The 23209-nt window shown below is 59.5% G+C and overlaps 4 protein-coding genes across 5 annotated transcripts; 2 read left to right on the top strand and 2 right to left on the bottom strand.

Moving 5' to 3' along the window:
- Window positions 1-4216: 4216 nt before the first annotated feature.
- ENTPD2 (ectonucleoside triphosphate diphosphohydrolase 2) lies at window positions 4217-13640 on the top strand. The gene is made up of 9 exons (XM_082295175.1): window positions 4217-4387; window positions 8309-8426; window positions 8925-9075; window positions 9714-9873; window positions 9966-10193; window positions 10514-10780; window positions 10986-11105; window positions 11383-11517; window positions 12525-13640. The coding sequence occupies exons 1-9, from the start codon at window positions 4277-4279 to the stop codon at window positions 12723-12725; spliced, it is 1491 nt and encodes a 496-aa protein (XP_082151301.1). The 5' UTR covers window positions 4217-4276; the 3' UTR covers window positions 12726-13640.
- Window positions 13641-15222: 1582 nt separating this feature from the next.
- TMEM141 (transmembrane protein 141) lies at window positions 15223-17002 on the bottom strand. Of its 2 annotated transcripts, XM_082294976.1 has the most exons (5): window positions 16827-16928; window positions 16656-16722; window positions 16461-16544; window positions 16161-16292; window positions 15223-15533 (listed from the first exon to the last, which is right to left on the bottom strand). In XM_082294976.1, the coding sequence occupies exons 1-5, from the start codon at window positions 16878-16880 to the stop codon at window positions 15454-15456; spliced, it is 417 nt and encodes a 138-aa protein (XP_082151102.1). In that variant the 5' UTR covers window positions 16881-16928; the 3' UTR covers window positions 15223-15453. The 2 variants fall into 2 exon arrangements, with proteins under 2 accessions (XP_082151102.1, XP_082151101.1); XM_082294975.1 differs by having other exon boundaries at window positions 16461-16722; window positions 16827-17002.
- On the top strand, window positions 16864-19374 carry PAXX (PAXX non-homologous end joining factor). Its single transcript, XM_082295499.1, has 6 exons — window positions 16864-17049; window positions 17143-17203; window positions 17238-17691; window positions 18237-18308; window positions 18761-18854; window positions 18969-19374. Exons 1-6 carry the CDS (start codon window positions 16964-16966, stop codon window positions 19006-19008), a joined length of 807 nt encoding a protein of 268 aa, XP_082151625.1. The 5' UTR covers window positions 16864-16963; the 3' UTR covers window positions 19009-19374.
- An 863-nt stretch (window positions 19375-20237) lies between these two features.
- Window positions 20238-22996, bottom strand: CLIC3 (chloride intracellular channel 3; the record flags this gene model as incomplete). Its single annotated transcript, XM_082295019.1, is given in 7 exon segments — window positions 20238-20399; window positions 20741-20916; window positions 21236-21342; window positions 21456-21581; window positions 21937-22046; window positions 22882-22965; window positions 22967-22996. Coding segments are annotated over 7 exon segments (795 nt in total).
- Window positions 22997-23209: the final 213 nt, after the last annotated feature.

The following is a 23209-nucleotide window of genomic DNA, read 5'->3' as shown; positions in this document are numbered from 1 at the left end:
GCCTGTTGCAGTGTCTACAGGCTCATTGTGTTCTTCCTGTTATTTCCCAACCACATATGGAGCTGCAGTGCCGCCCACCAGTGCTCCCAGATGTGCTCATCCATGTTTTACAAAGCCGTTGAGCAGCCCTGAGTCCCACAGCCAACAAACCCCACCTCTCAGGGCCACCATCGACTTCCTTCTCCTGCTCCAGTGTGTTCTTTGATCCCTCATTCAACCCAGCAACCCTCACTCAGGTGGCCCCACCTCAGAGGCTTTTGTTGGAAGAGATGGATTAGAAAACCTCTCTCCTTTGTCTGGGAAAGTGGCGGTCCCCCGAACTGCTGGGTGACTAATGCACTCCCCACCTTCTCCTCTTTGTACTCACCTTCCACTCTGCCCCCAGGGATTATTTCCCCTGCTTCATGGTGGGGACAAGCTTTTCTGCCCAGCTGGGATGGGTGCCAGCATGCCCTTTCCTGGGGACTCTTTGCCCGTGCCTGTCCTTGGAGGAAGGCCGTGTCTCCCGAAGTCACTGAGCTAAAGCCCATGTCCACACCAGCTGCAGGGGATGTAGAAATACAGACAAGAGTCCTCAGGTGCCTCAGGCATGCTGGTGACACTTCCTCATCCAGCTTTACCTGGGCTTAAGCTCTGAGTTTATTCAGGTATGGGGTGAGCCAAAGACACCAGCACAGTGGGGAGCTGGGGCTCCTGAGCTGGTTTCCCCTTGCCTGGGACACCCATCCCCTCCTCTGGGCTCCTGTCCCATGCCACAGAGAATGACAGAACCATAGAATGTCCTCAGTGGAAGGGACCCACAAGGATTACAGAATCACAGAATCGTTAAGGTTGGAAAATACCTCAAAGGTCATGGAGTCCAAGTCCTGGCCCTGCACAGGACACCTCAACAATCCCACCCTGTGCCTGAGAGCATTGTCCAAACACTCCTGGAGCTCTGGCAGCCTTGGGGCTGTGACCATTCCCTGGGGAGCCTGGGCAGTACCCAGCACCCTCTGGGGGAAAAACCTTTTCCTAATATCCAGTCTAAACCTCCACTGACACAGCTTCATGCTGTTGCCTCAGGTCCTGTCACTGAGCAGCAGAGAGAAGAGATCAGGACCTGCCCGATCTCACAGGTTAACCTGGTCCCTTGCTGCTGTGGCCCCATCATGGTGGTAACACCCAATTCACAGGCTGTAATCACGAAAAATTGGCATTAAATTGTGGGAAACTTACTGCTGCCCCACAACAAACACTGCTCCTGCACCTGGTGGATTATCTGGTTATTTCAGGTTTCAGTGCCATTTTCATATCTGGTCATGCTGAGGGGATCTGTCCCTCCCGCTATCAAAGCAGTTCCCTAAAAATTCACCATGTGCCGCTGTCCCTGAGAATGCTCAAGGCAGGATGAATGTATGGAGAGCAACGCTGTGCAGATCAACAGAGGTGACAGAGGTGAGAGGATGGCAGGCAGACAGATGGCAAGCAGGGTGGCAGGCAGACAGGTGACAACGTGGCAGGTGGAGAGGTGGCAGAGTGGTAGTGTGGCAGGGCAAGCAGGCTGTGCTGGCTGGCTCCCCATGCTGCCGCTTGCTCATTGAACCTGCTCATTTGGGCAGATTGTGTGCTTCACAACCTGAGTCCTGCAGAGGTGACATCTGTTCTTGCCTTTCTTTGATGGTGCCCAAAACCCACATCCCTTTTTCCTCAGACAAACAAGGCTGCTCTCACCTTCTGGCATTGGAGCAAGCTGCCTGCTTTGTCTTCCATGGCAGAGAAAGCCCTCCCTGCCTCTCACTTTCCCAAGGATCTTTCTTTTGTGCCTGCAGCTCAGGCATTGCCCACCTGGAGCAGCCACCTCAGCACAGACACCTGCTCCTCCCCCAGGGGACACAGGCTGGGTTCCCTGTGAGTGGCTGGGGCTGCCCACACACCATGGGCAGAGGCACTGCCACCCTCGGTGCCCTGCTCTCCAGCCTGTGGTGCCTTGATGGGGCTACACGGGAAAGGAGAAATGACATGACTCCCCCCCCCTTACTGGGGCAGCAGCTGGCAGTGCCCGACCCTGCCTGGGCTGAGCTCAGACAGCTATGCTGGGGTGCTCTCTGCCTGAACACGTGTTTGCCTGGCTGACATTCCCCTGGGAATGGGAGTATTTCCATCCCAGCATGTCCAAGCTTTTGGTGCCTTCCTGTTTGCACTGGAGGCTGAGTATCCTGGGACACCAGCGATTGTCCAGGGCTTCGCACAGGCTCCCTCAGACTTCAGCTCACACCTCCTACCCCGTTGGGGCTGGAAAGAGGGTGGCAAATGTCACCCCATGAAGAGGAGGAGAAGCCCCCCTTGGGGAGGGAAGGGATGCCAATCCCCCTTTCAAAACCACCGATGGACAGCCTGGGAATAGGACGGCCAAGTCTGAGCAAGACCAAGGTATGGAGGACACTCACATCTCCCAGGATGGGTCCCACCACACCAAGAACCACCTGCCAGATAGGAACTAGCTCCAAAGTCCCCAAAACCAAAAGAAGGATGAGAAGCAAGGGGACCATCCCTACTCCCACAGGGCTCCCCCAACCCTGTTTCTGCTCCCTACCATCCAGAAAAGAGATTTCTTCGCTCCTTTTCAGTCTTTGAAAACCTCTTCTCATTGCTTGTCCTTCTAAAAGTGAAGCAGGAGGTTTGAGAAAGGGATTAAGTGCAATCCAGAAAAGATCTCTCTGTGGTAGTCCCTGGTGCAGTTGCGCTGTAGAGGATGGCAGATGAGTGCCTCAGGAGGTGAGGTGGGCAGCATGAAGAGTTAAGAATAGGCAGGTATTTTTCCCATGGAAACTTGAGAAGAGTCAGCCTGGGAAGGCAGAAAGGCAGCAGAAATGATTCTGTGCTGAGCCTCGGGGACAGGACTGCAGTTTCCTGTGGCATAATCAGCAGCAAAGGGGAATAATTTTTTTCACATAAATTAATATAATAGTGTCTTGGAGTAGATTGATGTGGATTTTCCAGGGTTAAGTGCTTAATGAATCGAAGGGAAGAGGTAAACCCCTGCAAACAGACTCACAGATTGAACCCAGCAGTCCTGCAGAGAAGGCCTGCTCCAATAATGGGCACTGCCAGGGTGAGGGTAACTCTCTGTGCCCCTATTTAACCATTTTCTTCGCCAGACTCTGCTGCCAGTCACTGCATTAGGGACAGCACTGGAGCTCATCCCCTGCAGGACCTCCAGCAGCAGAACCTCCTCAGTGGAGCAGCACGTCAGGGCTGGGGGCTCCAGCACCACAAGCCCTGGGCAGAGGCTTAGCCCCCATGAGCGCCTCTGCACCCCAATACCACAGTGATGAGCAGGAAGCTCTGCAGAAGGTCCTGTGCTGGTGCAATGTGTGCTGTGCATGGGTCAACTGTGAGTGGCAGGAAAGTTCCTTGCTTCAAAAAATATTGAGAAGTGAGGCAGGGTGTGAGGAGCCCTGTGTGAGGGTCTGACCCTCAGCCTGCAACCCAGCTGCTTTAGGAGCTGTGTCCTCCAGCCTTCTCTCCTTGTTTATTATTTTGTTCACTGTTGTATCCCCCTGAGTAAGCAAGCTGCAAATGTCCTTCTCAGAGGAAGGAGCCCAACCTCCTTTGGCTTGCTGCTCCAGAAGCAAATGCATCACATTATTCACTTGTGATCATATTAAAAACAGCCTCAATGTACATCTGGGCTCCTCAGGGCTGTCACGAAGTTCTTGTGATGATTAAAAACAGTAACACAGCCATAGTTATTAATCATTGTAGGTGAGAGGTTCTTGGAGCTTTTCTGTATGTCAGGGTGTTCCCACGTCCCACTGAACCCATCTAAGGGCTGAGCCCCAGGGCGGAGGCAGGATGGGGTTGAACCTGGGGTCAAGGACCATGCCCGGAGGGCTAGATGGGGCTGATCCCAGGGACGTAGGCTGTGCCCAGGGAGGAGGGACAGGACTGGTCTGAGCCCTCCCGGTAATGGTGATGCTCGAGGGAAAAAGCTGATTCTGCGGCCGGGGCGGTGCCCGAGGGGCCGGGCTGGGGCTGATCCCCAGCCACAAGGGGATCACAAGGATCGTGCCTGGGGGAGGTAGATGAGCTGGTCCCGGGGCGGAGGGGGCAGGAAGATCTGAGTCCGGGTCCGCAGGACTCGCAGCCCGGGGCCGCTCCGCGCAGTGCCACGGAGCCGGTGTCCCGCCCGGGTGGGCCGGGGCGGCGGTGACTCAGCCGGGAGAGGCGGGGGAGGAGGAGCGGCAGGAGCCGCCGCAGCTGCCGCCAAGCCGCTCACCTGCCCGGCCCCGCCATGGCCCGCCGCCTGGCCGCCCTGCTCCTGCTCCTGGCCCTCGGCTGCCTACTGGGCATCCTCCTTCTCCTCCTCGGCTCCGGGGACACGCGGGGCCCGCCGGGCTTCAAGGTGAGCGGGGCGGTGCGGGGGCACCGGGCGCGGAGTGGCGGCGGACACCGGGAGGTCCTCGGCTGCTGGGGGAGCCGCCGTGGGCACCCCAGTGTATGACATTCCCGGTGTGCGGATTACCGGTGAGGGAGAAGCTCCGGCAACAGGAGCCTCCCAGCGTCACGGGAGGGGCCGGGGCTGAGGGGTCCCTCATCTGCGGGGAGGGTCGCAGGGAGCAGCCCCCGCCGGCTGCGCAGGGACGGGGCCGCCCCAGTAGCGAGACACGTTGTGTGACACCTCCCCTGCGGGACCCCCGGCTGCAGGACCCCCGGCTGCCCAACCCTTGTGCCTTAGGAGCTGCGCTTTGGGAGGGGAGGGGAATCTGTTGGACACACTGAAAGATAGCGGCCCCCCGGGCCAGAACAGCCGAGTCAGCATCTGCTGCTGCGGCTCTGCCTGGACCAGGGCTCCCCTGCGCACCCCAGCATCTCCCCGGGCCCCACTGCATTGCCCAAGCGCTGCTGGGTGACAAATGCTTTCAATACAAGCTGCGGGTTCTTTTCCCTTTTTCATTGTAACTTCAGATGATGAAAGAAGTTCCCAAACAATTTCTTGTTGGCCAACTACTCCTTTCGTAGTCCAAGTCTTTTGTTTTAAAATAGTCCCAGGCTCTTGTCCTGAAAAATAGTTCATCTAAAACCCCCTTTTTCTCATCCCAAGCAATTTGCTTGGAAACTTTCTGAGCCAGCCTGCATGCCAGATGTGCTGCTGCCTTCTCTCTGGGTTTGTCAGATGTAAGGAAGATTAGAATGAGAAGACGAGCTGCCTTAGCCAAGATGACCCTTGCTGCTCTTAGTATAACTACCAAGTATTAACTCCTTCTCTGTGACACCTTTCTTTGCCACCCATTGCCACATGCTACGGCATCTTGGGCAGTTTTTCAAAGTGGATTTTATCTCTTGGAACGCAGAGGAATTAGACTGGTACCAAGATCCCCATATGTAGCACTTGGGTCAGCCTGGAAAGCCTTTCTTCTTCCTGGTTCCAAGATGGAACTTTGGTTTTAAACCAAATGAATTCCCAGAAACTTTTTTCTTGTGCTTTTTTTGGTGCTTTTTCACTCTCTGAGTGGTAGCACCTTTTAGTCTGCAGGCAGTGCTGCAGTTTAGGGCCAAGCATCCCTGAACACTTGCCTGGGTCCTGGCCCTGCTCTGCACAAGGCCTGCCCAGGGAAGCAGGGTTCCTGGACATGCCAAGTGCTGCGAGGTCCATTCTGGCGTGTGCACCAGTGTCCAGCAGTGCCTGTTCCCATGGGGCTGGCACTGGGAAGGTGCTGAGGAGTTGCTTTTGCACAAAGCTCAGTGCTGTTTTGAGAATGCAGAACTTTGTGTTATTTGAACTCAGCCCAAAAGATGCCTGCATGGCTTAGAGGTCGGTCCTGCTATGGAAGATCCTGGGCACATCTTCCTTGCTGACTCAGTCCACGTTAGCTGCTGGATAGTGATGTTCACTGCTGAGCTACAGCTCCACATCTTCCCTTTCCAGCTCCTTTGCTTGGAAGATAGCCCTAAAACCACCCTGGATTAGTTATCTTGCTGCTGAGGGACTGATCCTTCCCTCGTGGGTCTGCAGTGGAGCTCACGGCCTGACTGCCCTGAGCTGCTGCCTGCTCTTGACAGCTCTTTTCTTTCTTCTTTTGGCAAATGCATCTCTGGCAATTTCTGCGTCCTGTGGCTGCTGTGGCTACTGCAGCAGGAAGGAAACCTGTCGCAACTCACTGCAAACCTGCATGCCGCATGACCTCACCACCCTTGCGGGAGGTAGAATGTTGAGGGGCAGGGATGAGCCCCTCATGCAACATGGAGCAGCCTGGAAAGCCTGTGGGATGGGGACTGGAGTCCTGGGCATGGCCATGGGGCACAGGCAGCAGCACATGGGGCATTCTCAGTATCCCCATCTGCCTCTTCCCCTGGGCAGAGCCATACACTGATCAGGAGCCCCAAGCCCTACCCATGACCTTTGGGAACATCACTGTCCTCTGTGTCCCCTCTGCAGGGGCTTTAGGACTGAGCAGCCCTGACTGGAGCTGGGCTGAGTGATGTTGCATTGGGAAGAGCCCTTGGGACCATGGGTGACCCAGGAGGCAGCAGAGACAGGGCTGGCATTGGAAAACTGTCCCAGTGTAGGGCCACAATGGGGACCCATCTGTGTCTCTCCGCCCTGCAGCCTCACCAGGGTCTGGTCAGGGGGTTCTGTTAGAAAAATCCCTGTGCCACCAGGAGATGCTGGTGTTGGGGGCTGTCCCACATGCATGAGACCCTGCCAAGCCCTGGGCGCCAGCAGACAAATATGCAGAGGCAGATGAGAAGGGTGATGGAAGCCAGGTGCTGGCACGGGAGTGTGCCAGGGCATCCTTGTGTCTCCCCAGCCCTCATTTGCAGTGTGCCTGTTAGCAGGCGCAGGGCAGCTCAGCTGGCAGAGCTGAGGGCAGCACTTACACTGCAAACACTAACGGGGTGGGCTTTTATCCTCCTCCCTGGGGCTTCCCACCTATAGGGCCCCTGCAGTCCACCTGCCCATGCTCGTGGCTCAGCTGTGACTCAGACCCACGGGGCAGAGCACTCTGCTCTGGGGAATGCAGTGGTTCTGATACCCAAGCCCAGGGTCTGGGCAGGGACAGAGGCTAGGACAGGGACAGGATCTGGGGCCAGGGGCTGGCACTGTTGCACAGCACTGTAGGTGACCCCATTCATGATTTCTGTGTGAATGCTGGAGGCATGGGGTACCCTCGGGACTGGAGGAAATGACATTCCTTCATCACTGGGAACAAACTAGGCTGCCCAAGTCTGCCTTGGTGCCTTCGCGCACCATGTGCACATGGTTCCCACCCCTGCTCACTGCTGCCAGGCGAGGATGGCTTCTCTACAGGGACAGGCTGAGGTGCCAAACTCTGTGCTCCCAGAAGGGACTGGCACGAGGCTGTGGCTTCTCTCATGCCAGGGTGGCCGTGGGGTGAGCTGTGGCAGCAGTTGGCCAGGCACTCTCTGCAGTGGCAGTGCCATCGTGTTGCAGCACATCACCTCAGCTGGGCTAAGCGCTGCCGCCGCCACTGCCAAGGCTGAGGGACCCGCGGGATGCCCCTCACCCACCACTCCACACCTGGTGGCAATGGGCTGGGGGTCCAAGATGAGAGACCCCCACCCTGACCCACAGGTGTTGGCAGCAAAGGGCACTAGGATGTGTCTACATGGGGCAGCCAGTTCTGCATCCTGCCCCAGCAGTGCCACTGTCACCCCAACACATCACCTCTGCATGGGGCTTGCCCTGGGCAAGCGGGGCAGTGGGGGCTCAGGCAGAGGGGTCTGCCCGGGGGTGATGCAGGCAGCATGTATGGTATCCCCTCCCTGGGAGCTGGGTAACCTTGTTTGGCAGGAGGAGTAGAGTTATTTATAGACAGAGAATGGCCGAGCCATACAAGGGCAGGAGGGATGAGGGGCCTGGCTGCCCTTCTTTGGCCAAGAGCATCCCAAGGAGCCATTTCAGGTGTCCCTCCCCACCACCAGGGACTTGGTGCCATGGCTCAGCACAGATGCAGGCAGCCAGGAGTGATGGTAGCCTGCAGTGGGGGAAGAGCCCTCTGGGCTGCACTCAAGGGGGCCTCCTTACCCAAAAAAGCCAGAGTCCCTGTACTGTTCCAAACAGCATCCCGGGATGGCCAGTATCCTACTCCCAGTCACATCCCAGGCAGTGCCCTGTTTGGGCAGGGCTGTGCCAGGCTGGGCTGAGCAGAACCTGCCTCTGCCAGATGATGCTCCAGAGCTGCTGGGCACTGAAAGGGTAGGAATGGTTGTGCACTCAGCCCCAGTGCCTTCCCTTGGGAAGGGCTGGAGCAGCCAGGGGGCCTTTGGCCTCCAGGCCTGACCCACTGCCTTCCCCCTGCAGTACGGCATCGTGCTGGACGCTGGGTCCTCCCACACCGCCATGTTCATCTACAAGTGGCCTTCAGACAAGGAGAATGACACCGGGGTGGTCAGCGAGCACAGCATGTGCGATGTGGAGGGTAAGGGCTGGCCCTGGCCCGGGGCCAGGGGCTGGTGGTGGTGTTTGTTGCATTCCTGTGGCAGGGCAGCATGGTGTGAGTGCCCCTGCCAAGCCCAGCTGCCTCCCTCTGTATTCACCCGGGTAGTGACGTGTTCTAAAGGGTTCAGCTTTATTGCCAAAATGTCTCCCAACTCCCCCCAAGGCTTGCAGCTGTGCATGCTTGTGGTTTGTCTTTTCCTGGCAGGTACTGAACCACCAGGGAACAATTCAGCTCCCTGCCTAGCCCAGCGAGGAGCCAGGGTTGGTTTTTCACTCTCCATTTATCAACCTTTCCCAGACTGTCAGCCAGCAGGGGATGCAGTGTGGGCAGGGAGATGTGGCTGGACCCTGGATGGCTCCATGCCCACAGAAACCTGCCTTTTGGACAGCCTGGAAGGGGCAAAGCTGCTCACCAGGCATCTTCCCACTGAGCATCATCCCCTCACCAGCAGGGAGCAATGCTGTTTCCTCTTCACAGGTCCTGGCATCTCCAGCTACAGCTCGAACCCTCCGGCAGCCGGGACAAGCCTGGAGCACTGCCTTAACCAGGCCCTAAGAGATGTGCCCAAGGAGAAGCACGTGGGCACCCCGCTTTATCTGGGTGCCACAGCTGGCATGCGCCTGCTCAAGTGAGTGCTCAGGGGGGCCCTGTCATGCCACTCTGCGGTGTCACCCTGACATGCCAGCTTGCCACGCACAGCAGGGGTGGAGGTGGTGAAGGATGGCTGAAGTGTTGCCCCTTTGCTGGGCAAAGCTCTTCACCAGCCAGCTGCCCAGTGTGGTGTGCCCTGCAGAAGCGGTCCTGCCTTTCAGAGGAGGATATGCTCTGCAGGGTACAGCCAGCACAGTGTTAGGGGAAAGGGGCTGGTGGGGCGCCAGCATCAGGATAACCCACCCAGACTTTTTGGCTTGCTAGTACAAAAATCCCTTGCACCACTGCCAGCTTGATGGTACACAGTGAGAATAATCACCCGTCAAAAAGCACACGGGGAGGAGTTGTGCTCCCCTCACCCAGCCCAGGCAGGATGGATCCCATTGTCCCAGCAGGAGGGAGCACACTTCATTCTTGCTACCTGCCTCCTCTGGCAGAGACAAAGGGAATTAGCTGGCAGTTTTTTGGGACATGCCTATAGGTACCCAGGCAAGGGCTCACCTCTCTCCTGGGCCCTGCTGTGGCAGTGCTGGCCCCCAAAGGCTGTTGGGACAGGGAGGGTTCTGCCGCACTGTGGCACAGCCCCGTCACTCTGCCCTCTTGCTTGGCCCACAGCATTGCGGACCCGCAGGCATCGGACGCTGTCCTCAGAGCTGTGGCAGCCATGCTGAAGACGCACCCCTTTGATTTCCGGGGAGCAAAGATCCTATCAGGGGAAGAGGAAGGGGTCTTTGGCTGGGTGACCGCAAACTACCTTCTGGAGAACTTCATCAAGGTGGGCAGGGGACAGTGACATCCAGTGGGATGGCTGTGGTGGCTGGGCAGCTCATCATATGCCTATGCCTGCTTTTGTCCTTCTTGGCTCAGCGTGGATGGCTCGGGGAATGGATCCAGCCTCAGAAGAAGACCCTGGGGGCCATGGACTTTGGAGGCGCTTCCACACAGATCACCTTTGAAACCAGGGACACGATTGAAAACCCCAGAAACGAGGTGGTGCTGAAGCTGTATGGCCAGGCATACAAAGTGTACACGCACAGCTTCCTCTGCTATGGGAGGGACCAGGTCCTCAAGAGGCTGCTCTCCAAGCTCCTCCAGGTACAGTGTGTGCTTGATGTGGATGCTGGCTATCACGACCCCACAGTTGCCCCCTCATCCCAGTGTTTACGCTGTCCTCCAGCCCTGAGCCAGCTGTACACCTTTACCAGCCAACTCCGGTTTTGCCCCCAACCCTCTCCTGTGTTCCCAGGGCTTTCTCTCACCATCTCCATTAGGTGATGCAGCCCTTGGCTAGAGCCAAGACAACCCAAGCCATTTTGAGACATTTTTGGCAACTGCTCTGTGTCTTGCTGCTCAAGCTCTGGGGGAGCTGTGGCTATGGCACAGCTCATGCACCCTGTGTGTCCCTCCTCTGACAGACTGAGAGCTACCAAGAAACTGTCTCCCATCCCTGCTGGCCCATGGGCTACAACAAGAGCCTGTTGCTGAGCAGCATCTATGATAGCCCCTGCACAGAGAAGGAGAGGCCAAGCCTTGCTCTCAACACCACCGTTACCTTGGTCGGCACCGGGAACGGCAACCTCTGCGCTCTGCATGTCAGCAAGCTCTTTGACTTCACCAACTGCTCCTTCTCCCACTGCTCCTTTGATGGCGTTTTCCAGCCAAAGGTTTCAGGAAACTTCATTGTAAGTCCTGGCAAGGAGCAGGGTGGTGACCTAGCTGCTGGCTGGGCAGGTTGTCCCCAGCTCCCCAGCATCATGTGGCAGCAAAGCCAGACCCCCAGCTCTGCAAGGGTGGTTGTTGGTGCCCACCACGCTGGCCAGAGTATCTGCTCATGGTGAGAAAGTTTGCTCCCAGCCTGTCCCACAGATGCTCCTTTCCCTCCATCAGGCCTTCTCTGCCTTCTTTTACACTGTGGACTTCATCCGGACTGTGATGGGGAGACCTGTGCACCTGCCCAGTGACCTGAAGGATGCCGCAGAGACCATCTGTGCCACCAGCTGGAGCGAGGTGGGCTCCCTGGGCATGGCAGGAAGGAGGGGGCTGCTTCACATGGGGCATCACCCAGGCTTTGAGAGAAGCCCTTGGAGGACACTGGGTTTCCTGGCACCAGTTGAGTAGGGGGAAGGCAATTGATGGCTCCTACATGGGATTGGGAGGGGGCTCAGGTGTGTATGGGCAGCCTTGGCCTCACAGATACAACCACCATGAGCTTCAGGCCACAGACACAAGTCTGGCCATTGCTGGCTTGACCCCTCTTCTCTTTCCCTCTGTGCATCCCACCCAGCTGCTCCAGAAAGCCCCCAAGCTGGAGAAGAGGCTCCCAGATTACTGCGCTGTCAGCACATTTGTGTATTTGCTCACCACCAAAGGCTACAGCTTCAACAATCACTCCTTCCCCAACATTGCCTTCCAGAAGAAGGTGGGTAGCACCAAAATACATCCCCATCCCATGGGATCTCTTTGGAGTTAGGCTAAAGAATCCTGCAGGAGAGATGATCCCACATGGAAAAAGAGCAAAGCAGAATCAAGGAAGATCTCAGTGAACAGGGGCAGGATGGAACTCTCAGTTTTTGTAGGGATCTCCTGGGGGATGGAAAAAAATGAGCTGAGCTGGCTGTGGGGTAGTCATGGGGTCAGGTCCTTCAGCCCTTCCTTGGCCCTCAAGACACCAGCCATCGCAAACAATGCTTTGCTGAAGCTTTTTGAGAAGTCACCTCAGGGCAGGATCCCACTTTTGTCAGCACATGCCATGGGATGTGCAAGGAGATCAGGACTGGCCTGAGCGTACAAGGTCTTACTCCCAGGGGATGAGCCCAGTTCAGCTCAGGATGGTCACTGCTCTGTCCCTGGGCTGGCTGAACCTGTGAGCAAGCAGGGGCTCAGGGGGCTGTGGGCTCTGCCACACTCTTCTCCCTTGGGCTGACACTGAGGTGGTCCCTGAAAGGTCTGAAGCACAAGTCTTGGGAGAAGCGGCTGAGGGAGCTGGTGGGGCTCAGCCTGGAGGAAAGAAAGCTCAAGGGGGACCTTCTCACTCTCTACAACACCCTGACAGGAGGTTATAACCAGGTGGCGGTTGGTCTCTTCTTGCAGGTAACAAGTGACAGGATGAGGAAATGGCCTCAAGTTGTGCCAGGGGAGGTTTCAGTTAGATTTTAGGAAAAATTCCTTCATGGAAAATGTGGTCAGGCATTGGAACAGGCTGCCCACGGAAGTGGTAGTTACCATCCCTGGAGGGATTTAAAACACGTGCGGATGTGGCACTTGGTTTAGAGGTGGCATTGTCAGTGCTGGTGTTACTGCTTGGACTCCATGATCTTAGACGTCTTTTCCAACTTGAATGATTCCATGATTCTATGATTCTAAGGTCTCCTGAGGCCCATGCAGCTGGGCTGGCTGGGTGGTGACCATGCCATGCTGTTTCCACAGGCAGGAGACACCTCCATTGGCTGGGCCCTGGGCTACATGCTGAACCTCACCAACATGATCCCGGCAGAGAAGCCCTCCTCCCACAAAAGCATGTTGTACAACTACTGGGTCATCCTCATCCTGCTCTTCGTGGTCACAACCCTGACATCCCTGGTGACTGCCATCTGCCTGCTCCGGCACAGCAAGTCCAGCATAATCTGATGGTGGGGACAGGGTGGGCCGTGTCTGCAGGACCAGCACCATCCTACCTGCTGGAGGCTCCATGGTCTGAATGCTTGGGATGTGGCAAGTGCTCAATGTCCTCCTCCAAGGCCTGACACTGTCCCAGAAGGAAAGCTGTCCCCTTTTGCCCTCCCCTTGCCCTCAAGCTGCAGGAGAGGAGGGACAGAAGAGGATCACTGGCCCTGTGGGAGAAGGGCTTAAATACTTCCCAGCACTACTCAGGGACGGACCCTGGAGCAGGCTCGGGAATGGGACATTCAGAGCTAGGACATCTTTTTGCCACCAGAGTTGAGCTAGACTGGGACAATGAGCCCAGGCAACAATAGGATTCATTTTCATGTGGATGAGTGGGGAATATTACTTACACTAGTCCTTATCGCCAACCTCGCTAGCCTGTCCCTGGAGCATCAGCCCTGCCTCCTGGGGAGCTCTGGGCATCACCGGTAGCCCATATTGTCTTTCTGGCTGATGCACAAACCCCAATGACCTTCCTGAAGGCAAGGTCTTGGCCTTGGCAATAGCTTTGGGTAAGGACTTAGCAACAAGCAGATGTGGGAAGATGGCAGCTTCCAGGTCCCACTTCAACAACCAGATATTGTGCCTTCCCTATCGCCATGGTTCCTACACCAGACTTGCCTTTGCCACAGCCAGAGACTCCTGCATGCCCTGATTCCTGCGGCTCTGTGGTGCATGGCCATGCTGGCACACAGGGGATGGGCTCCCGCACGGCGGGGCTTTGCTCCACTTTGAGCCCAGCATTGCCCCACACCAGGCAGCTGGAGGATGCACCTTCCTTTCCAATTGAGTAAAAACAGGGATGTGCAAACATGAAGAAGGTCTGGTTTTGTTTGTTTGAGTTTTTTTAATAATCTGAAATAAAACTTTGTAACCACTGCTATGGCTCGGTGGCTTGTGATCAGCAACAGGCACTTCAGCCTGGCTGGCCCATGGGGGCAGAGTCCCTCAGCCACATCCCCAGGTCAGGCTCTGCCCAAAGCTCTCAGCCCTTGCAGCCTGTCCAGTGGTAAGACACCATCATGGCTCTGGGCACTCTACCAGCCTGGAGACCACCTCAAATAGACCAAGGTGGCCTGGAAACCTCACTCCAGACCCAGGCCCACCTGGAGGTGGAGGTGCTTCAGCCAGCCACAGTCACCAAGCTCATGTTTTCCCAGTGCTGGAGGTGCAGTCACCCCAAAGCCAGGGGCAGGCAGCTCAAGCTGTCCCTCACTGCCACAGCCCCCACGCAAAACAACCTGCCAGCAGCCTCCACTGCCAGGGCCCAGCGCTGGTGCTCAAGGATGGCAGCAAAGCAGCTCACATTTGCTGCTGCACTCACTGGCAACTCAGAGACACCAGGACACACACTGTGGTGCTCGGCAGCTGCATGGGGCTGGTCCCAGCTCTCCAATCCATCGGGAAGCCTCCCCCTGCCCTGCACATTCCACAAACACTGGAGAAGAGTGGCTGTAGGGAGCTGCAGTTTCTCACTGCCCTCTTTGCTCCTGCTGGCAGCACAAACTCTGCTCCGTGGGTTTGCTCACTTCCCAACACCCTTCCCTGCTCCAGCTGAACTCCTGAAATGCCATGCTTGACTTAACACGGCTGTTCCCTGCAGCACTTTGCTTTCAGCTCTTCCACTGGCTGCTCCCCATCTCTCTGCACAGGGCAAACCTGATTCCAGTTCAGATGATGCTGTGAACCCCCAAACCCAGTTTCCTCCCCAAGCTCCTCATCTCCTCAGCACAGGGACTCCCTCCTGTGGTGAGGCTCAGGGCCTGTCTACGTAGCTCACACGAAGGAGAAGGCACTTCTGGTTCCTGAGGCTGAAACGCTGCTCTAAGAACCCAGGCAGCTCCCAGGATTCAGGCTGGGTTTCCTCTTCTAAGAAATTCAGCTGCAGCTGAGTCAGAGCTGGACAGCCACCAAGAGCAGACAATTTACCTAGTCAAGCCTTGGAGTCTGACATTAGGAAAAACCCCCCATGCCCCGCTGCGTGCATAGGATTTGAGACAGTACCATTCCCTTGCCAAGTAGTTATGGATCTGGACAAGTAATCTGGGACTAGCCAGTGACAGATGAGCACTGCAGAGAGGGGCCCTGGGCACATGGTCACCCCTGTTGCAGGGAAAGAGGACACCCCAGAGGCCACCCAGCTGTGGGGCTCAGCTCAGGCCTGTTCAGGTAAGTATGAAAAGCCTTGCTGCTGCAAGGAGCTGTCCCTTGCTGATGCAAGGGACATGGGGACTGGCTGGGCTCAGGAAACATAGGGGACACAGCAACAGCTCTGCCCTCACAACATAGCCCAGACCTCTCTGTGCCTGCAGCCATCTCAGAGCAATCTAGTTGCTGACTGAGTGTGAGTGCCATCGCCACAGAGGGACCAGAGCTCTCTGCTCCAACATTCACTGCAGAAGTTGCCTCAGGTTGACATTCGCCGCCTGCTCTCTCCTTCACCTCATCCACAACAAGTGCCTGCAGCTCTCAACCTTTATTGTACCCCCAGTGCAATGTGCAGAGGCCATGGAGCAGGCGGCAGCAACCCCCGTGCAGCCTCCACCATGCTCTCACTGCAGGATCGAGTCCTCTGAGCTTCCCAGCAGTGTCACCAAGCCCACCAGCCTCACAGGCAGCATGGGCAGCGTCAGGTGGGGCAGGCAGGAGGAGGTGAAGTGGGACACGGGCACAGCCTGCTATGCTCTGCTGGCTACTCCACCACGTCACCGTACCTGTTCTTCCTCACCGATGTTGCGGCGCCGTCCCCGTCCTCTGCACTGGGGAGGTTTTCTGCAACAGAAAGTACAAGTTCCCTGGTCCTCCAACTACCCTGGGGAGTTTTCCAAGAATGGGCAAAGAACCACAGAACCTTGGGGAAGCATGTAAAGCCTCTTCAAGTTGGCTCAGCTTTGGAAGCTCAAGGTATGTGTGGGAGAGAGCAGCGAGCAGCCATGAGAATTGTCCAGCAGCGCCTGTCTTGATGCCCCTCCAGTTCTGCCCACCCTACAGAGCAGCAAACCACTCCTCATCTCAGTCGCTCTCTCCTTCCCTTAGCTTCTCCTTCCTCTTTCCAGAAAATGAGCCTTTTGTGCTGGCTCTGGCGAATACCCAAAGCAGGCAAGGCAGGAGGCAGCAGCAAGCGCACCCAGCCCACCTCACCAGCCCTGCTCAGGAATCCACTGTGCCAGGTGCACAGATGGACGTGGGAGGCACGAAACCAGGTAAGGAGCTCCACCCACCATGGGTGCTCCTGCTCCCATCCCTTGGCTGCAGGTGCCACTATGGGACTTATATCGAGATTTTGGCAATGACAGTCACCAGCTTAATTATAAGACAGGAACAGCAAAGTAAGTATTGCAGCAGGGAAGAACCAGGCACGACAAGCTCAGGGAAAGCAGCAGGAAGATATGACTGTACCTGCGGGCTGAGACACCCCACCAGTCACGCTGAGCTCCTGTGGGGACTTGCCTGTCTCCAGGTAAATCCAGAAGTTGGAGCATTTCTGCGTCTCAGCTCTGGTTACCACGTAGCTTCCGAGGGACCCTGCAGCTGGGGAAGCCGAGGTGCGCCTGAGATTGCCAGCAGCACCCTGGTGGGGACAGCACCTGCTGCCGCGACCCCTCCTGAGCCCTGGGGGCCGGGGCACAGGAAGGTGGCTGGAGAAAGGGACACGCCACCGGCAAACACCCCTCTGCACCGCCCGGGCTGGGCACTTACCCGCGGCCAGCAGCAGGCTCCACTGATGGCTGTACGGCAGCTTCTGCCGCGCCAGCTTCTGCACTGCGAAGGCGGCCCCGCTGCCTGCCGACACCGGGGCCGAGGTCACCGGACACGGCCGGGACGTCCCCGCTGCCCCCGGGGAGCGGCCAAGGACAGCCCGGGCGATGCCTAGGTGGCTGGACCGGCCCGTACCTGCCAGGAAGGTGCCGATGCCCTTCATGAAGGCGTGAGACTGGCAGGCCGCGTACTGCTGCAGCGCCTGCGGGGACGCGTCAGTGCGGGGGCCGGAGGCCTGCCCGGCCCCCTCAGCCCCGGCCTCCCCGGCACCCCCCGGCCCCACAGCCCGTCCCCCGCGGGGCGCACCGGGTGCTTGGCGGCCACATCATCCTCCACCCGCCGCACGCCCAGGTTGACCATGGCGGACCTGCCGGGCCCGGCCCTGGCCAGGACCCGCCCCTTTCCCCCGCCCGCCCCTTTCCCCCGCCCCTTCCGCCGCGGCCATGGCGGAACCGGTAGGGCCGTTTCACCTGCTGCGAGCCGGGCCGGGCCGATTTCTCTGCTACTGCGGGCCCGACGGCACCGTCTAGTGAGAGCGGGGCGGGAGCAGGAGCGGGCGGGGGGCGGGCACGGGGCCGGGCGGGGGTCGAGCAGCCCTGGCCTGAGCTGCTTCCTCCCTCAGTGTGACCGACGCGATGGAGGTGTGGGCCGGGGAGCTCGGCGACTGCCCGGCGCTCGGCTGCGTATGTAGCGGGGGGCCAGGGGGCGGCGGGGGAGCTCGGAGCTGAGACGCGGGGTGCCGGCGGGGCAGGGATGGACCTGAGCCCAGGCTTGGCCGTGTTGGACGCGCTCTCCTCCTCCTCCTCTCCCTGTGCAGCGGTGCCCGCCGGAGGAGCACGGCGCGATGCTCAGGTGGGTGCCGCCGCCCTGGGGCCTGCCTCGCTCCGGGCACCTTCTCAGCCCGGGCTGCCCCCACCGCAGGCCCCAGCTCGCCCGGGGCTCCCTCTCTGCCCCGCTCCCCTCACCGCCGCTCCCCGCAGGGCCGCCCTGGGTCACGGGGCCGCCGCGCTGAGCCTGGGCCCGGGTTCGGCCACGCTGCGGCTGCCGGAGGAGCCGCGGTGCCCGGCCCTGGCCCTTGCCCAGCTGCCCGCCGCCGAGGCGCGCAACCAGCTGCGGGCGCTGGTCTTCGGCATGGCCGGCTGCATCGAGAGCCTGGAGAGGCGCCTGGAAGGTCCGTGGTGGGTTTAGAAGGGGAGAGGGCTGGCAGCTCCTGCCACCTTCATGGGATCGTCACCCCCACCTAAAGTGCCCTAGGTGGCCCAGTTGAGCCGCAGCGGGCGAGTGCTGTGCCTCCCGGGCATCAGCCCGGGTGGGTTCTTCTCACCGGTCCCAGTGGGACAGCAGCGGAGCTGCCATTGCTTCCCTGTTCTGGCTGGCCCGTTCTCAAAGCCGGCCGGGGTCTGCACCAGACCCCCGCGGGCAGAAGAGACCCTGCCTGGGCCCAGAGGGCACAGTGGTGTGTCTCTGTGTGGAAACACAGCCCTCTCCTCATGGCCAGCACCACGCCAGCATCCTGAATGTGGGAGTCACCTTACAGACATCTTTGTTTGAGGGGTCTGGGAAGATTTTGGAGCAGCAGCCGTCTGGATGGAAGTGCTGAGAGGAGAATGGGGCTCAGATTGGCTATGGAGGGAGCTTGCTGGGGAGGCTTGACGTGCTGCGTGCGGTATTGGGGGGTGTTGTCACAAGCTTTGGCTCTGGCTCCTGTCTCAGTAGCAGTGGAGACGCTGGCATCTTCCTGCAGCCCCGAGAAGAACGCTGCCCGGAGCCAGCAGCTCTTCCTGCCAGGTAGGTGCTGCCAGGGGCACCTGCCCTGGTCCTGCAGTCTTGTGTCTTCTCCTCCCTGGAGGCTGCTGGTCCTGTGTCCATGTGCTCTCCAGGACACTCGGAGTGCCCTCGGCTGTGGCTGCTGGCAGCCACCCATTGTCCTGGTGCTGTTCCGGGCAGAGCAGGGGCAGGGCTTGCTCTCGGGGTGTTTGGGATGCTCAGGTCAAAGGCTGGGCATTGCCAGCCTCAGGAGGGCAGGCTTTGCTGTGCTTCTGGACTGGAGGCTGTGGCAGGTCCACGGCTCCTTTTGGGAGAGGAGGCCAAGTTTGGCTCTTCCTTGTGCTCTGTGGCTGCTGGTCCTGCCAGGCTGGGCTCCCCCCGCAGGCTCCCTCTGGCCCTGGAGGGACTGGCAGGGCTGCCAGAGCTCTTGGCTCACCTGTAATCTGTGTCCTGCTTGTTCCTGACCGAGGCAGATCCCAGCCCCAGGAAGAGTAAGGCTTCTGGCTCAGCTTTGCCAGCCAAGAGGAAGGTCCCGGGGGAGTCTCTCATTAACCCTGGTTTCAAGAGGTCAGTGCTGGGGCTGGGCACTGCTCCCTGGGCACCCTGTGAGCTCTGCTCTGAAGCTGTGTGGCAGCAGGGCATGGGGCTCGGGGCTCTGATGCGTCTTCCACATCCTTCCAGCAAGAAGACGCCATCTGGAGTGAACTTCGAGGACTCCTGATGGGTGCTGGCCTGTGCCCTGATGACAGCTCTGGGGACCCCGATGGACCCCTGTGTCTGAATGAGGGGGTGTCCCTGTGTTCCAGGCCTGCTGAGCTCCTCGCACGCAGGGAGACAACAGAGCCAGCAGCACCTGGCAGCCACCCCTCAGCTGGGGTGGTGGCAGGGCCTTTGGGGGGGAAGATGGAGCAGAGGGGACACCAGCATGGTGGGTTTTTCCCCCTGCAGCTCTTCCCTGCTGGCAGGGACCACCTCCTGACCTCACTTACCATGAACTGGTGGAGTTTGGATGGAACTTCTATTCCGTGGAATGGAAAGATCACCTGTGCTTTGCTTCTTGCCAGTAAAGGTGTTTTTAGTCAGCAGGTCTCTCTGGGTGTGTCTGTCCATTCTGCCTCTCCCTTTTGCAGGAAGCCTCGGGCCTGTTTCAGCTGAACCCGGAGGTCTGGGCCTCAGAGAAGTTCCCTTCCCTGGCAGCTTTTTTGAAAGTGGGCTGATGGGTGTGTGGTTAGAGCCTGGCCAACCTGTCTGGAGAGCTGGGAGGGTGGGCTCTGCCTTGCTGGGCACTGGGAGAGGATGAGGAGGTCAGTACAAAGCCTTGTGAGGGAGGAGCTGCTGGGGTGGTCAGTCCAGACTCACACTGTTCTTGCTTGCAAAGCCTTTATTGATTTCCAGGAACTCTGAAGCTCAGCTTGGGCTTTCTCTGCTTCACAACCCCCTTCCTAACAGCAAGTTCTGGGGGGAAATGACCACTGCCCATTGTCTGTGCCATCCCCCTCCAGCTCCGTTCCTAGGTCTCTCTATGGCTGTGCCAGGTCTTCTCACCCAGTGCAGGTGTGAGGGCACCCTGTGGCACCTATTGCCCAGGCAGGTTGGCACAGTGTGCCTAGGCAAGTGGCTGCAGGGCAGCTTGTTGTCCCCAGCTCTGTCCCTGCCCTCAGCTGGGCACAGCTTTGGCACTGATGGCACTGGTGGCTGTGCCCCCTTGCCCTCACCCTGATGCTCGAGGGGCCACGGGGTCCTGGTTGTGAGGAAGGGTGGGTGGCACAAGAGGGGCTGAGTGCACTGCAGATTGCTGCCAGCACCTGGGTGCCAGTGGAGGGAGTTTGGGTATGAGGGGCACATGTTGTACTTGGCTCTCCTGAGTGCCTGCAGGCAGGGTCAGGGTGGGTGCTGACCTCCTGCCTGACTCCAGCCTTGGCCCTGCACCCACCAGGGCACGTGCCCAGCTCACTGCGGTGCCCGGGCCACGGAACGATAGGCTTGTATAATCTCCTGGCTCTTAGGGCAGGTGTATTTGAACTCCTTGGTTTCACTGGCACTGCTGAGGTACCGCCACACGGCCCGCAGGTCCTTGGGGATCCCAAAGCGGCGGTAGTGCTGGCACACGACCTGCGGGCACAAACGGGGAAAGCCTTGCCCGACACTGTGCCAAGGAGGGCAGACACCAGTTGGGAAGGGTGGCAGGGAGCCAGGGGACATCCCTGGTGCTGCACAGTCGAGGGCTGGCACTCGGGAGGGGATGCAGAGGGGAGTGGGATCTGTGGGGAGGGCATTGTGCTGGGCAGGCCTCCTGGGGAGAGGGATGCTCGGGGACACAGAGCTGACAGAGCAGCTGGGAAAGGAGCAGGGGCTTGCTGTAGGCACCAAGAGGAAAGTGAGAGCATGGAGCCAGTGGCATGGGGATGCCAGGGAAAGGAGAAGGGCATGGTACTGGGATGCCCTTGGCTTACCTGAACAATGTTTAGCTTGGGCAGCAGGTTGCAGTCGGCCAATGTGAGGTGGTCTCCGTCGAGGAAGCGGCGCTGCGAGGCCCGGAGGTGGGGGTCCCGGGCCAGCTCGTGTTCCAGAGGGGAGCTCAGGTACTCATCCAGCTTCAGCAAGGCCCGCAGCAGGCTCCGCTGCAGCACTGCAGGGAGGGTGGCCAGATCACAGTCCAGCCCTGCTGCGGGCATGGGGACCCTGCTCTGCTGTGGCCACCTCCCAGCCCAGCCCTGTGTCCAGGCAGCATCTGTCAGCCTCTTCCCACCTGGCTCAGGCTGGCACCTGCCTCTGCCCTCCCACAGAGACCTGGCACAGCCACACTGACCCACACAGGCAGGGCAGTGCCTGGACAGACCCAGCCGTGGTCTGGGTGGGGGGACTGGGAAAGCTCAGTATGACCAAGCTCGGCTTTGGGGTGTGGCACCTGAGAGGTTGCACGGGGTGCTCCCCCACCCGCTCCTCACCGTCGTCCTGGGCAGGCACCGGGTTCTTGATGAAGGCGGAGAACTTGTGGAAAATGTCGTTCCCAGCCAGGCTTGACTCTGGGTACTGCGGGACCAGACTGGGGCACCTGCGGGGACATGGGCCCAGCTGAGCCAGGTGGCAGAGGCTGACAGGCTCATCTTCCCTCTTCCCTCAGCTTGTCCTGCCCTTCTTCCTCTCAAGGCAGCACCAGCCACTGACATGGGGGGGCCCAGCTGATCCTCCAGGAACTCCTCAATGGCGATGGTGTCGGTCTTGGGCTCGCCGTTGTAGAGCAGGACTGGCAGCTGGGCACCCGGTGCGAAGTCCTTCAGCACGTCCAGCGCCCTGTGGGAGATGGGGACACCGCTGATGCCTGGCACGTCCAGGGTTCTGCAGAGCACCTTGTGTGTATGCGTGTGTTCGGATGTGCACGTGTGTGTCCCAAGCAAAGGGAGTTCTGGGAGGCCGGTGCACAGGGTGGTGCCCTCGGGCCCCTCCTGCCTCAGTGTGTGCCCAAGGAAATGCCCGCCAGCCTTCCCTAAACACCAGGGGTCACCTGGGGAGGTACAAAAAGCTCCACGCATCCCGTAGTGCCCGCCCTTCACATCCTTCCCCAAACCGTTGGGGACCTACCACCCCCCACCCTGCACAGGGTCCTGGAGCCAGGGCTGGCACTCCTTGGGAGGGGGCCACCACTCACCTCTTCACGTCCACAGTGGTGAGGGTGAAGGGCACCCCTTTGAGCAGCAGCACCATGAAGAGCCGCTGGCAGAAGGGGCAGTACCCCACGCTCTCCCCATCCTCGCTTGCCTGTGGGCACAGAGGGAGAGCTCAGCTGCGCTTTCACCCTGGCGTGGCTCCAGCGGGGGCGGCCCCAGAGGGCACAGGGTGAAGATGGTAGGGCACAGCCTGGCAAGCTGTGCTGCAGTCCATGGCACCGGCTATGCCAGGCAGGGCACCAGCCCCTGGCCCCTGCCTGCTCCCAGGGCCTCAGTGCCACACCCCAGAACAGCCCTGTGGCACAGCAGGTGCTGGCCTTGGCACCCTCTGGGGACAAGGACCCGAAGGCTGCACCAGCCTCACAGTGCCAAGGGGACAAGGGCTTCAGAGCAGCAGTGGCAGCAGGGGCGGCTGTGGCAGGGGATAGTCCAGCAGCAGAGACTGTGCCGGAGGAAGGTGACAGTGATACTGGTGGCCTTGTCAACGCCAGCCACAATCCCGGGTGAGCCCTGTGCTGCCCTGCACAGCCGGCCAGACTGCCCCGGCCAGGCGGTGCCTGGGAAGGGCCCGGCAGGTGCAGGCAGATGCTGTGGTGCTGGGCTGCTGGGCCCTGCTTTGGCGGAAGGGGGGGGGGCAGAGGGGGGAACCTGGTCCAACCTGCCCAGGTTGAGTCCCCACAGCCCCTGTGCCTGCAGGGCAGGAAGCAGCAAGCAGTGTGCCCTGGAGAAGAGCCCGAGCCGCCCGCTGCCTGTTGCCAGCCCCACTGCCTACCTGGTGCCTGACGCGCTACCTGCCCCTCTGCCTGCCCGGTGCCCCGCATCCGGGCCCTGCACTGGGCAGGGGCAGCCCAGCCACCCCACTGCAGCACTGCCAGGGTTGGTGGCTACCCACTGGCCTGGGGCACTGACCTCAGGATCCCCCTCACCTTGATGAAGAGCTGGATTTGGGGTTTCTCGGCCATGCTGCGTGGCGGCTGCTGGTGCACTGCTGGCTGCACCCTGAGTGCCTCAGCTGAAACCACGGCCCCTCCCAGCCCACATTCCTCCTCGGGGTGCACCCGCTCCCACCCACACCTGGCCCCACAGCACAGAGAGGACGCCCTGCCATGGGGCCCCGCTACCGTGGCTGCTGCCAACCCCAGGCCAGTAAGGGCAGCTGGTGGCATTGCTACCGCTCCTGCCTGTACCCCCAGCCACCCCACACTGCCTGAATGATGCGAAGCACCGGGCACAGCCCCGTGTTGTGCCCAGCAC

This window comes from Coloeus monedula (assembly GCF_965178545.1).
Source record: "Coloeus monedula genome assembly, chromosome: 21".
Taxonomy (NCBI): Eukaryota; Metazoa; Chordata; class Aves; order Passeriformes; family Corvidae; genus Coloeus; species Coloeus monedula.
Note: the sequence above shows the minus strand (reverse complement) of the source record. Positions and strands in the feature narration are given on the sequence as shown.

Excerpts from the sequence above, each read along its gene's own strand:
- ENTPD2 (XM_082295175.1), top strand. The coding sequence starts at position 4,277 with ATGGCCCGCCGCCTGGCCGCCCTGCTCCTGCTCCTGGCCCTCGGCTGC. Across the intron at positions 10,781-10,985 it reads AGGTTTCAGGAAACTTCATT|GCCTTCTCTGCCTTCTTTTA; the intron begins GTAAGTCCTGGC and ends TCCCTCCATCAG. Across the intron at positions 11,518-12,524 it reads ACATTGCCTTCCAGAAGAAG|GCAGGAGACACCTCCATTGG; the intron begins GTGGGTAGCACC and ends CTGTTTCCACAG.
- TMEM141 (XM_082294975.1), bottom strand. The coding sequence starts at position 16,880 with ATGGTCAACCTGGGCGTGCGGCGGGTGGAGGATGATGTGGCCGCCAAG. Across the intron at positions 16,723-16,826 it reads ATGTGGCCGCCAAGCACCCG|GCGCTGCAGCAGTACGCGGC; the intron begins GTGCGCCCCGCG and ends GCGTCCCCGCAG. Across the intron at positions 16,293-16,460 it reads GAGCCTGCTGCTGGCCGCGG|CTGCAGGGTCCCTCGGAAGC; the intron begins GTAAGTGCCCAG and ends CGGCTTCCCCAG.
- PAXX (XM_082295499.1), top strand. The coding sequence starts at position 16,964 with ATGGCGGAACCGGTAGGGCCGTTTCACCTGCTGCGAGCCGGGCCGGGC. Across the intron at positions 17,050-17,142 it reads GGGCCCGACGGCACCGTCTA|TGTGACCGACGCGATGGAGG; the intron begins GTGAGAGCGGGG and ends TTCCTCCCTCAG. Across the intron at positions 18,855-18,968 it reads ATTAACCCTGGTTTCAAGAG|CAAGAAGACGCCATCTGGAG; the intron begins GTCAGTGCTGGG and ends ACATCCTTCCAG.